The 13,205-nt window shown below is 37.3% G+C and overlaps 1 protein-coding gene and 1 pseudogene across 1 annotated transcript in view; one reads left to right on the top strand and one right to left on the bottom strand.

Moving 5' to 3' along the window:
- MNS1 (meiosis specific nuclear structural 1) overlaps positions 1-13,205 on the bottom strand; it is a 91,964-nt gene that overhangs the window by 26,482 nt on the left and 52,277 nt on the right. Inside the window, exons 5-7 of the mRNA XM_069596431.1 lie at positions 10,107-10,336; positions 9,532-9,748; positions 9,329-9,436 (exon numbers count right to left, since the gene is read on the bottom strand). Coding sequence (XP_069452532.1) covers positions 9,329-9,436; positions 9,532-9,748; positions 10,107-10,336 — 555 coding nt within the window. The remainder of the gene's footprint in view (positions 1-9,328; positions 9,437-9,531; positions 9,749-10,106; positions 10,337-13,205) is intronic.
- Positions 10,392-12,156, top strand: LOC138443650 (peptidyl-prolyl cis-trans isomerase FKBP3 pseudogene; annotated as a pseudogene).

The following is a 13,205-nucleotide window of genomic DNA, read 5'->3' as shown; positions in this document are numbered from 1 at the left end:
TAGTCTGAAACACCAGGGACTCAGACAGTAAAGAGACAACCACAAGCAACTGTATGCAAATAAAATGGATAACCTAGAAAAGACGACAGATTTTTAGAAAAGTAGAACCTTCCAAGACCAAACCAGGAAGAAATAGAAAATATGAACAGACCAACTATGTTACTGAAATTGAAACTGTGATTAAAAATATTCCAACAAATTAAAGTCCAGGACCAGATGGCTTCATAGGTGAATTCTAGAAAATATTTAGAGAAGAGTTAATACCTGTGCTTCTGAAACTCTTCCATAAAACTACAGAAGAAGGAACACTCTCAAATTCATTCTATAAGGCCATCATAACCCCAGACAAAGATAATACACACAAAAAGAGAAAATTACAGGCCAATATCTCTGATGAATATAGATGCAAAAATTGTCTACAAAATACTAGCAAACCACATCCGATGACACATTAAAAATATAAAACACCATGATCAGGTGGGATTTAACCTAGGGATACAAGGATTCTTCAACATATGTTAATCAATGTGATACACCACACTAAAAAGCTGAAGAATAAAAAAAACTATATATATGACCATCTCAATAGTTGCATAAAAAAGCTTTTGACAATATTCAACCCTCATTTATGATAAGAAATTGATCAGAGAGTGAACACAGAGGGAACCTACCTCAAGATAATAAAGGCCATATACGACAAATCCACAGCAAGTATCAATCTCAACAGTGAAAAACTGAAAGCATTTCCTCTAAGATCAAGAAGAAAAGAATGTTCACTCTCATCACTTTTATTCAATATACTTTTGTAAATTCTAGCCATGCAATCAAAGAAGAAAAAGAAAACAGAAGGAATCCAAACTGGGAAAGAAGTAAACTGTTATTGTTTGCAGATGACATAGTATGCATAAAAAACCCTAAAGAGACTATCAGAAAACTACTAGAGCTCATCAATGAATCAATTACATTGTAAGTTACAAAGTTAATACACATAAATCTCTTGCATTTCTATACACATAAAACAGAAAAATAGAGAAATTAAGGAAACTAATGCATTTACCATCATATCAAAAAGAATAAAATACCTATGAATAAATTGACCTAAGGAGAAAAAAGACCTGCACTCTCAAAACTATGAGGTAATGATGAAAGAAATCAAAGATGACACAAATAGATACACAGATATACCATAACCTTGGATTGGAAGAACTTATATTGTTAAAATGACCAAACAACCCAAGGGAGTTTACACATCCAATGCAATCCCTGTCAAGTTATCAATGGCATTTTTCACTGAACTAGAAAGAATTTTTCAGTTTGTATGGAAACACAAAACATCCTGAAGCCAACATAATCCTGAGAAATGAAAATGGAACTGGGGGAGTCAGGCTACCTGACTTCAGATTGCACTACAAAGCTTTAGTCATCAAACTATGGTAATTGCCCCAAAACAGAAATACAGGTCAATGGACTAGGACAGAAAGCCCAGAAATAAACCTTGCACCTGCAAACAATTAATCTACAACAAGGGAGGCAGGGATATACCAAGGAGAAAAGACAGTCTCTTCAATAAGTGATGCTGGGAAAACCAGACAGTTACATGGAGAAAAAAATGAAGTTAGAATATTCATTTAATAACTTACACAAAAGTAAACTTAAAATGGATTAAAGACCTAAATATAAGACCAGATACTATAAAACTTTTAAAGGAAAACATACACAGAAAACTCTGACATAAACCACAGCAAGGTCTTTTTGGATTCAACTCCTAGAGTAATGAAAATAAAAATAAAAATAAGACCTAATTAAACGTAAAAGACTTTGCACAGCAAAGGAAACCATAAACAAAATGAAAGACAACCCACAGAATGGGAGAAAATATTTGGAAACAATGTTACTAACAAGGGGTTAACCTCCAAAATGTATAAACAGTTCATGCAGTTTAACATCAATAAATAAATAAATAAATAAATGGGTCAATACACAGAAATCTCTTGCAGAGAATTTCAATCAGAAGACAGGAAGAGACATTTCTCAAAAGAGGACATACAGATGGCCAAAAAGCACGTGAAAAGATGCTCAACATCACTATAACTACAATGAGATATCACTTCACATCAGTCAGAACAATGATAGTCATCATCAGTCTACAAACAGTTAAGTGCTGGACAGGGTGTGAAGAAAAGGAAACCCTCCTTCATTGTTGATGGGAATGTAAATTGGTACAACCACTATGGAGAACAGTACGGAGGTTCTCTAAAAAACTAAAAATAGAACTACCATATGATCCAGCAATCCCATTCTTAGGCATATATCTGGAGAAAATCATAATTTAAATATATAGGCACTCCAATGTTTGCAGTGCAGGTCTATTTACAATAGCCAAGACATAAAAGCTACCTAAATGTGTGTATTGGAATATTACTTGACCATAAAAAAGAATGAAATAATGCCACTTATAACAACCAGCATGATAGGTATTATCATACTAAGTGAAAAATGTCAGAGGAAGACAAATATCTATCTCTTACACATGGAACCTAAAAAAATGATACATAGGAACTTATTTACAAAACAGAAACAGACTTCAAAATCAACTTTATGGTTACCAAAGGGGAAAGGGGTATATATATAGGGTGGCTGCGTGGGCGCAGGAGGGCCTAGAGGAGCTATCCCCCGTTGAAGGTCAGGAAGGGCGGTGGTGAGGAGATACCCTTCATCAAAGGTAAGGAGCAGCGGCTGTGCTTTGCTGGAGCAGCTGTGAAGAGATAACCCACACCCAAGGTAAGAGAAACCCAAGTAAGATGGTAGGTGTTGCAAGAGGGCATCAGAGGGCAGACACACTGAAACCATACTCACAGAAAACTAGTCAATCTAATCACTCTAGGACCACAGCCTTGTCTAACTCAATGAAACTAAGCCATGCCCACGGGGCAACCCAAGATGGGCGGGTCATGGTGGAGAGGTCTGACAGAATGTGGTCCACTGGAGAAGGGAATGGCAAACCACTTCAGAATGCTTGCCTTGAGAACCCCATGAACAGTAGGAAAAGGCAAAATGAAAGGATACCAAAAGAGGAACTCCCCAGGTCAGTAGGTGCCCAACATGCTACTGGAGATGATGGAGAAATAACTCCAGAAAGAATGAAGGGATGAAGCCAAAGCAAAAACAATATCCAGTTGTGGATATGACTGGTGATAGAAGCAAGGTCCGATGCTGTAAAGAGCAATATTGCATAGGAACCTGGAATGTCAGGTCCATGAATCAAGGCAAATTGGAAGTGGTCAAACAAGAGATGGCAAGAGTGAACATCCACATTCTAGAAATCAGCGAACTAAAATGGACTGGAATGGGTGAATTTAACTCAGATGACCATTATATCTACTACTGCGGGCAGGAATCTCTCAGAAGAAATGGAGTAGCCATCATGGTCAACAAAAGAGTCTGAAATGCAGTACTTGGATGGACTCTCAAAAATGACAGAATGATCTCTGTTTGTTTCCAAGGCAAACCATTCAATATCACAGTAATCCAAGTCTATGCCCCAACCAGTAACGCTGAAGAAGCTGAAGTTGAACAGTTCTATGAAGACCTACAAGACCTTTTAGAACTTACATCCAAAGAGATGTCCTTTTCATTATAGGGGACTGGAATGCAAAAGTAGGAAGTCAAGAAACACCTGGAGTAACAGGCAGATTTGGCCTTGGAATACAGAATGAAGCAGGGCAAGGAATAATAGAGTTTTGCCAAGAAAATGCACTGGTCATAGCAAACACCCTCTTCCAACAACACAAGAGAAGACTCTACACATGGACATCACCAGATGGGCAACACCGAAATCAGATTGATTATATTCTTTGCAGCCAAAGATGGAGAAGCTCTATACAGTCAACAAAAACAAGACCAGGAGCTGACTGTGGCTCAGATCATGAACTCCTTATTACCAAATTCAGACTTAAATTGAAGAAAGTAGGGAAAACTGCTAGACCATTCAGGTATGACCTAAATCAAATCCCTTATGATTATACAGAGGAAGTGAGAAATAGATTTAAGGGCCTAGATCTGATAGACAGAGTGACTGATGAACTATGGAATGAGGTTCGTGACATTGTAGAGGAGACAGGGATCAAGACCATCCCCATGGAAAAGGAATGCAAAAAAGCAAAATGGCTGTCTGGGGAGGCCTTAGAAATAGCTGTGAAAAGAAGAGAGGTGAAAAGCAAAGGAGAAAAGGAAAGATGTAAGCATCTGAATGCAGAGGTCCAAAGAATAGCAAGAAGAGATAAGAAAGCCTTCTTCAGTGATCAATGCAGAGAAACAGAGGAAAACAACAGAATGGGAAAGACTAGAGATCTCTTCAAAAAATTAGATACCAAGGGAACATTTCATGCAAAGATGGGCTCGATAAAGGACAGAAATGGTAGGGACCTAATGGAAGCAGAAGATATTAAGAAGAGGTGGCAAGAATACACAGAAGAACTATACAAAAAAGATCCTCATGATCAAGATAATCACGATGGTGTGAGCACTTACCTAGAGCCAGACATCTTGGAATGTGAAGTCAAGTGGGCCTTAGAAAGCATCACTAAGAACAAAGCTAGTGGAGGTGATGGAATTCCATTTGAGCTCTTTCAAATCCTGAAAGATGATGCTGTGAAAGTGCTGCACTCAATATGCCAGCAAATTTGGAAAACTCAGCAGGGGTCACAGGACTGGAAAAGATCAGTTTTCATTCCAATCCCAAAGAAAGGCAATGCCAAAGAATGCTCAAACTACCACACAATTGCACTCATCTCACACGCTAGTAAAGTAATGCTCAAAATTCTCCAAGCCAGGCTTTAAAAATACGTGAACCGTGAACCTCCTGATGTTCAAGCTGGTCGTAGAAAAGGCCAAAGAACCAGAGATCAAATTGCCAACATCCACTGGATTGTGGAAAAAGCAAGAGAGTTCCAGAAAAACATCTATTTCTGCTTTATTGACTATGCCAAAGCCTTTGACTGTGTGGATCACAATAAATTGTGGAAAATTCTGAAAGAGATGGGAATACCAGACCACCTGACCTGCCTCTTGAGAAACCTATATGCTGGTCAGGAAGCAACAGTTATGCCTCTTGAGAAATCTGTATGCAGGTCAGGAAGCAACAGTTAGAACTGGACATGGAACAACAGACTGGTTCCAAATAGGAAAAAGAGTACGTCAAGGCTGTATATTGTCACCCTGCTTATTTAACCTCTATGCAGAGTACATCATGAGAAACGCTGAACTGGAAGAAACACAAGCTGGAATCAAGATTGCTGGGAGAAATATCAATAACCTCAGATATGCAAATGACACCACCCTTATGGCAGAAAGTGAAGAGGAACTAAAAAGCCTCTTGATGAAAGTGAAAGTGGAGAGTGAAAAAGTTGGCTTAAAGCTCAACATTCAGAAAATGAAGATCATGGCATCTGGTCCCATCACTTCATGGGAAATAGATGGGGAAAGAGTAGAAACAGTGTCAGACTTTATTTTTGGGGGCTCCAAAATCACTGCAGATGGTGATTGCAGCCATGAAATTAAAAGATACTTACTCCTTGGAAGGAAAGTTATGACCAACCTAGATAGCATATTGAAAAGCAGAGGTATTACTTTGCCGACTCTGGTCCGTCTAGTCAAGGCTATGGTTTTTCCTGTAGTCACGTATGGATGTGAAAGTTGGACTGTAAAGAAGGCTGAGCACCGAAGAATTGATGCTTTTGAAGTGTGGTGTTGGGGAAGACTCTTTAGAGTCCCTTGGACTGCAAGGAGATCCAACCAGTCCATTCTGAAGGAGATCAGTCCTGGGTGTTCTCTGGAAGGAATGATGCTAAAGCTGAAACTCCAGTACTTTGGCCACCTCATGTGAAAAGCTGACTCACTGGAGAAGACTTTGATGCTAGGAGGGATTGGGGACAACAGGAGAAGGGGACAATAGATCATGAGATGGCTGGATGGTATCACTGACTCGATGGGCATGAGTCTGAGTGAACTCCAGGAGTTGGTGATGGACAGGGAGGCCTGGCGTGCTGCGATTCATGGGGTCACAAAGAGTTGGACACGACTGAGCGACTAACTGAACTGATATATATATATATATATATATATATACACACACAGATATATAAAATAGATAACAATGACCTACTATGTAGCACAGGGAACTATATACTCATTATTCAGTAATAATCTAAGTAGTAAAAGAATCAGGAAAAGAATGAATGTATGTATATGCATAACTGAATCACTTTGCTGTATACCTGAAAGTAACACAATATTGTAAATCAACTATAGTCCAATATAAAATAAAAATTAACTTAAATACACAATAAAACACTGAATAAATATTTTTAAACACTAAAAAAGTAAAATTCCTCGCCTAGATAGTTTCACTGGAAAAGTCAACCAAATTTTTAAAGAATTAACCAACATCAATTCTAAACAATCTCTTCTAGAAAACAGAAGGAAACTTCTGCATTCATTTCATGAAGGCAGTTTACCCTGACACCAGTATACAAAATGAAAACTAAAAGCCAATATTCTTTATGAATAAGGATGCAAAAATCCTGAAACAGATTATTAGAAAATAAAAATCCAGTCACATATTTAAAGACATGCAACACCATGGCCAAGTGGGATTTATTCTAGTGATGCAAGGCGGTTCAGTAACTCCTGAGGTTAATCAATGCAATCAACCAAGCTAAAGAAGAAACAGCATTTGACAAAATTCAACACCTCTTTATGATAAAAAATATTCAGAAAAATAGAAATAGAAGAGAATGTCCTGAAGTATAGAAAGAGCATCTATGAAAAAGTACAGTTAACATAATGCTTCTCCCCTGAGAGATAACAAAGAGAGATGACATCTAGTCTCATCACTCATTCAATATAGTGCCAGCCAGTGCTAAAAATTTTAGCCAGTACAATAAAGCAAAAAAGTAAATAAAAAGTGTATCTAGATGGGACCTCCCTGGTGGTCCAGCGGCTAAGACTCTGCGTGCCTACTGCAAGAGGCCTGGCGTTTGATCCCTGGTCGCGGAACTAGATCCCACATGCCACAAGTAAAGACCCCATGTACCACAACTAAAGCTAAATAAATAAATAAATATTTTTTAAAAACTGTGTAGATAAGAAACCAAGGAATGAAACTGTTCCTATTTGCAGAAGACATGACTATGTATGGAAAAACAAAGAAACGAACTCCTACAAACTCCTACAGCTACTAAGTGAATTCAGCAAGGTCATGAGATACAAGATAAATATTTATTTTAAAAAAAGTCAATGCACTAGCAATGAGTAGGTGGACAATGAAATTAAAACTTAAATTGCATTTACAACCACTCAAAAAACTGAAATACTTCAATGTAAATCTAACAAAACATGTACAGGATTTGTATGCTGAAGAATATAAAACACTGATGAAAAAATTCAAAGATGATTTAAACAGAATTGACTTGAACAATACAGGGGTTAAACCACATAAATTTAGTCAGCTCTCTGTATCCACAGTTCTGTATCTGTGGATATCTATATATCCACAGATATATATCTATATCTATGGAATGAACCAACCATAGACTGTGTAAACAGCAGGTTTTACTACTGAAAAATATCCAAATATAGATGGACTCACACATTCAAACCTGTGTTATTCAAGGGGAAATTGTAAATGAAGAGTCATACCATGTTCATGGACTATAAGACTCAATATAGTGACCATGTCAATCTTCCCCAAATTGATATTCAGATTTAATTTAATTCCTATCAAATTCCCCAAAGACTATTTGTAGATAGAGTTAAGATTATTCTAAACTTTATATGGAAAGGCAAAGGAATTAAAATAAAACAATCTTAAAGACTATATAGCTACAGTAATTAAAACTGTGTGGTACTCCTGAAGGGATAAACACATAAATCAACAGACAAAACAGAGATCCCAGGAATATACGCACAGATGTGCTCAGCTTTGTTTAAAATGTGTTTTAAACAAAGTAGCAAAAGCAACTGGGTGTAAGAGAAAAAACCTTTCAACATATAGTTGCAACTAGACCAACTGGACATAGAAAAGCAAAACAGAAACTGACCTAAGTCTCATAACCTATAAACAAAAATGAACTGAAGAGGAAATCTTTTAAGGGGCAAAAAAAAAAGAAATTCTTTGGGTTCTAGGGCAAAGACGTCCTAGAACTGGTACTAAAGTTATGGTCCATAAAAACAGAAACTGCTAAGTTAGACTTCACAGAAATTGAAATCATTTGCTTTGGGAAAGACCCCATTAAGAGGATAAAAAGACAACCTATAGACTAGGAAAAAATATTTGTAAATCACACACCTGACAAAGAAACTAGAATACATAAAGAACTCTCAAAATCCTATAATAAATTAACAAAAACACCCAATTAGAAAATTGACAAATTGTCGTAACTTGAGGTCAAATTGTTCAATGCCATATCCCATGGTTTTATGACTATGGTAAAGCGTCTGCCTACAATGCGGGAGACCCGGGTTCGATCCCTGGGTCGGGAAGTTCCCCTGGAGGAGGAAATGGCAACCCACTCCAGTATTCTTGCTGGGAAAATCCCATGGATGGAGGAGCCCAGTAGGCTACAGTCCACGAGGTGGCAAAGAGTTGGACACGACTGAACGACTTCACTTCACTTCACTTCTTCTTTTTATATATAAATGAGAAGGAGTACTGAAATATTCAAATATAACTACGGATTCATCTTTCTCCTCTCAAGTTTTTCCAGTTTTGCTACATGCATTGTAGTTGAAGTTTTATTTAGGTTCACACACTTCTAGGGTATTACATCCCCTAGATGAATTTAGCCTATCATCATCATGATTTCTACCCTAACATGCTCTCGATTGGTGTCTGTCTCTATATCTTTCTCCATCCTTTTGCTTTTAAACCATATGTGTCTTCATATTTAAATTATGTTTCTTGTAGACAACATAGGTGCATCATGCTTTTTGATGCAGTTTTTTTTTATGTTGTCTGGGTCTAGCTTTTTTATCCAGCCTGAAAATCTCTCTTTCAAATGTAGCACTTATACCACTTACATGTAACGTAACTATCCATATGGTTGGGTTTAAATCTATTATCTTTCTACTGCTTCATCTCAAAATAATACTCTTCTCTATGTTAACCTGGAGAAGGAAATGGTGACCCTAGTATTCTTGCCTGGAGAATTCCATGGACAGAGGAGCTTGCTGGGCTGCAGTCAATGGGGTCACAAAGAGTCAGCATGACTGAGCAATTAAAGCTTTCGCTTTCACTATGTTAATCATTCCTTCAATTTCCAAAACTTACTTCTAGTTTCTTCTTATATATTTCAGCTTGTTCTTCCTGGTATAATTCCTGTCGCACTTGTTCTAAATCTTCACGTTGCCGCAGCATTTCTTCCAACCTCTGAGTCAGCTATTTTAAAAAAACACATAAAAACATGTACAGGAATCAAATTCTATGACAAATATTTAAGAATTTCTCCAGTGTTAAAACAATTACTTTAGTACCGTATTTTGAAGCTGTAGTCTTTTTTCTTCACTTTCTTGAACTTTTGCCATTCGATCTTCTTCTCTTTGTTGCTGCAACTTGGCAAACTCTATTATTTTTCTATTTTCTTCTTCCATCTCCTCCCGCTTCTTTTTTCTCCAGAGAGCCTGCTCTTTCTGAAACTCTTCTATATACCTTCGAGTTGTATTCATTTTCTCTAACCTTTGCTGTCTTTCCCTAAAAAGTAATAGTGAGTGCAGTTCTATAGTAACAGAAATAATAAAAAAATTAAAAAACATGAGTGTCATTTCCTTTAGCTGTCTACCAAGGAAACTGAACAGAAAACAAGTTCTCCTGATGTGCGTTAAGGAAAAAAAGGTTTAGTCACTGTTACTTAATAAGTATCTCTTAATTATCAATTAATTGTTATACTAACAAAGATAAGACCTGGTCTCAGCTTAGGTCATAACATTTACTGAGGACTTACTGTGTATCAGGCACTTCTTAGGTAGCTTATTCTTCATGACAAGCCTGAGATAAATCTAACAAATATTTAAGCAGGTTTAAGCATGTAAGAAAGTTGGGGCAAACTTACAGTTGATCTTCTTCATAGATTTTCCTAACAATTTCGTCAATCATGAGCTTCTCTTTCAGCAACTGCTCGTAAGCTTCCTGCTTTTGCTTCTCTTGCTCTTCAAGCTGTTTCTCTAGGTCATGACTGTACTGTGCTTTCACTTGGTTTCGTTTGTCCTCTGCAGCATTCTCTTCCTTTATTAACCTCTGGTGCTCTTCCATCATAGTTCTGGCTATTTCAGCATCACGTTTCTGTTATTAAAACAAAATTCATCTTTCCATCATCAAATCTGAGCAAAGTATGACAGAAATACTTTTAGCACACGGAACTGAATACTATAGAAGGCCTATTTCATAAAATATTTTCATCTGTGTAGATAAAAAGCAAAGGTAAGTCACTGTCACCGGAGGGGTTTGAATGAAAAGCAAATGAATGAAAAGAAGGGTTTGAATGAAAAGCAAACCCTAAAGAGGCTTTCCTATTTCTTCAAGTAGCTCCCTCAGGGCAATAAGGAGAATAACTCCACACTTGAAAAACAATAAGTAAAATTAGAAGTCCTTCATTAATAATTTTGTTAATTTCCAACAACAGTCATCTTCCTCATCTATTTAAAAGCTGATGAAGGTAATTTTCACAAATTTTAGCTCCACTGGGTACTTACTGACTGCTATTTAGTGTAAGGATGGTGCTATCTTTTTTATACCTGTCTGCTATTAAATAGCTCTGAGCAACTCAAGTTCTCTCAGCCTAAATTTTCTTTGCTGCCAGTGGCCTTTGAAATCTCCCCTTTCTCATTTATTAAAGGCCCTTTGAAATAACTTTAACTTAAAAAAAGGGTCACATACATCACTCTGTCTGTTTTCTGAGGTTTCAATTCACTCTTCAAGACCATTCCTTCTGAATGAGACACAATCCTGCATCTTTAACGGGTTACCTTGATTTTTTTGAGCATTTTGAAATCATTTAACAAAATGTTTTAATGTATATACACTGGGGCAGTTTAAAAAGTTATCCTTTACCATTATGATCACATCCCAAATGCTAGAATGGTTAGCAGCATCAAACACAAAATAAGAAACATAAAAATATGAAGGTGGAGGCAGCGGGGGAAGATGGCGGCCGCCGTTCCGCAGCGGGCCTGGACCGTGGAGCAGTTGCGCAGCGAGCAGCTGCCCAAGAAGGACATTATCAAGTTTCTGCAGGATCACGGTTCAGATTCGTTTCTTGCAGAACATAAATTACTAGGTAACATTAAAAATGTGGCCAAGACAGCTAATAAGGACCATTTGGTTACAGCCTATAACCATCTTTTTGAAAGTAAGCGTTTCAAGGGTACTGAAAGTATAAGTAAAGTGTCTGAGCAGGTGAAAAATGTGAAGCTTAATGAAGATAAACCCAAAGAAACCAAGTCTGAAGAGACTCTGGATGAGGGTCCACCAAAATATACAAAATCTGTTCTTAAGAAAGGAGATAAAACCAACTTTCCCAAAAAGGGAGATGTTGTTCACTGCTGGTATACAGGAACACTACAAGACGGGACTGTTTTTGATACTAATATTCAAACGAGTTCAAAGAAGAAAAATGCCAAGCCTTTAAGTTTTAAGGTTGGGATAGGCAAAGTTATCAGAGGGTGGGATGAAGCACTCTTGACTATGAGTAAAGGAGAAAAGGCTCGACTGGAGATTGAACCAGAATGGGCTTATGGAAAGAAAGGACAGCCTGATGCCAAAATTCCACCAAATGCAAAACTTATTTTTGAAGTGGAATTAGTGGATATTGACTGAAATAGAAGAAACCATCAACAATAAAACATGGCCGTGAAGAAACTCATGTATCTAGTTAGAGCTGGTTACTATTGTTAAGCGAAGAGTCAACTGGAAAATTCAAGTTAGAACATGTTTACTTGATCCCGCAACTTTTAAGAAATGTAATCCATTATAAACCCTTGAACTTTAAAATATTTTACTACAGTTGTGTAAAATATCACTTAAAGAGAACTGATTTGCCTTTTACCTCATGTTGTAAACTAAAAGGCTCAATAAAAATGTATTCAATATCTTGGAAAAAAAAATATGAAGGTGAACAGTGGCTATCATCAAAAGATCCACAATAAATGCTGGAGAGGGTGTAGAGGGAAGGGAACTTTCCTCACTGTTGGTGGGTATGTAAAGTGGTGCTGCCACAATGGAGAACAGTATGGAGGTTCCTTAAAAAACTGAAAAAGAGCTACCATGTGACCTTGGAATCCCACTCCTGGGCACATTTCAGGAAAAAAACATGATCCAAAAGGATACATGCACCCAATGTTCACTGAAGCACTACTTACAATAGCCAAGACATGGAAGCAACCTAAATGTCCACCAACAGAGGAATGTATAAAGATGTTGGACATATATACAATATTACTCAGCCATTAAAAAGGATGAAATAATGCTATTTCTGCAACATGGATGGACCTAGACAGTGTTACACTGAGTGAGGTAAGTTGAACAGAGAAGGAAACGCATTATATGACATTCCTTAAACACTGAATCTAAAAAGAAATGTTACAAATGAACTTACTAAAAAGAAAAAGACTCACAGACTGAGAGAATGAGCTTATGGTTGCAGCAGGGGAAAGGATAGTTACGGAGTTTGGGGTGGACATGCTCACACCACCATATTTAAAATGGATAACCAACAAGGACCTACTGTATAGCACAAGGAACTCTCCTCAATGTTATGTGGCAGCCTGTATGGGAGGGGAGTCTGGGAGAGAATGGATACATGTGTATGTATGGCTGGGTACCTTCAATTTTCACTTGAAACTATCACATTTGCTAATTGGCTATACACCATAAAAAATACAGGTTTTAAAAAAATAAAATATAAAGGCTAATGTTAATGCTAATTAAAAGACACTTAGTTCCAAAGAATAGCAAGAGGAGATAGGAAAGCCTTCCTCAGCAATCAATGCAAAGAAATAGAGGAAAACAACAGAATGGGAAAGACTAGATCTCTTCAAGAAAATTAGAGATACCAAGGGAACATTTCATGCAAAGATGGGCTCAATAAAGGACAGAAATGGTAGGGACCTAACAAAGCAGGAGATATTATGAAGAGGTGGCAAGAATACACAGA

The sequence above is a fragment of the Ovis canadensis genome, chromosome 7 (genome assembly GCF_042477335.2).
Source record: "Ovis canadensis isolate MfBH-ARS-UI-01 breed Bighorn chromosome 7, ARS-UI_OviCan_v2, whole genome shotgun sequence".
Taxonomy (NCBI): Eukaryota; Metazoa; Chordata; class Mammalia; order Artiodactyla; family Bovidae; genus Ovis; species Ovis canadensis.
This window is presented reverse-complemented; position numbering and strand designations above follow the sequence as displayed.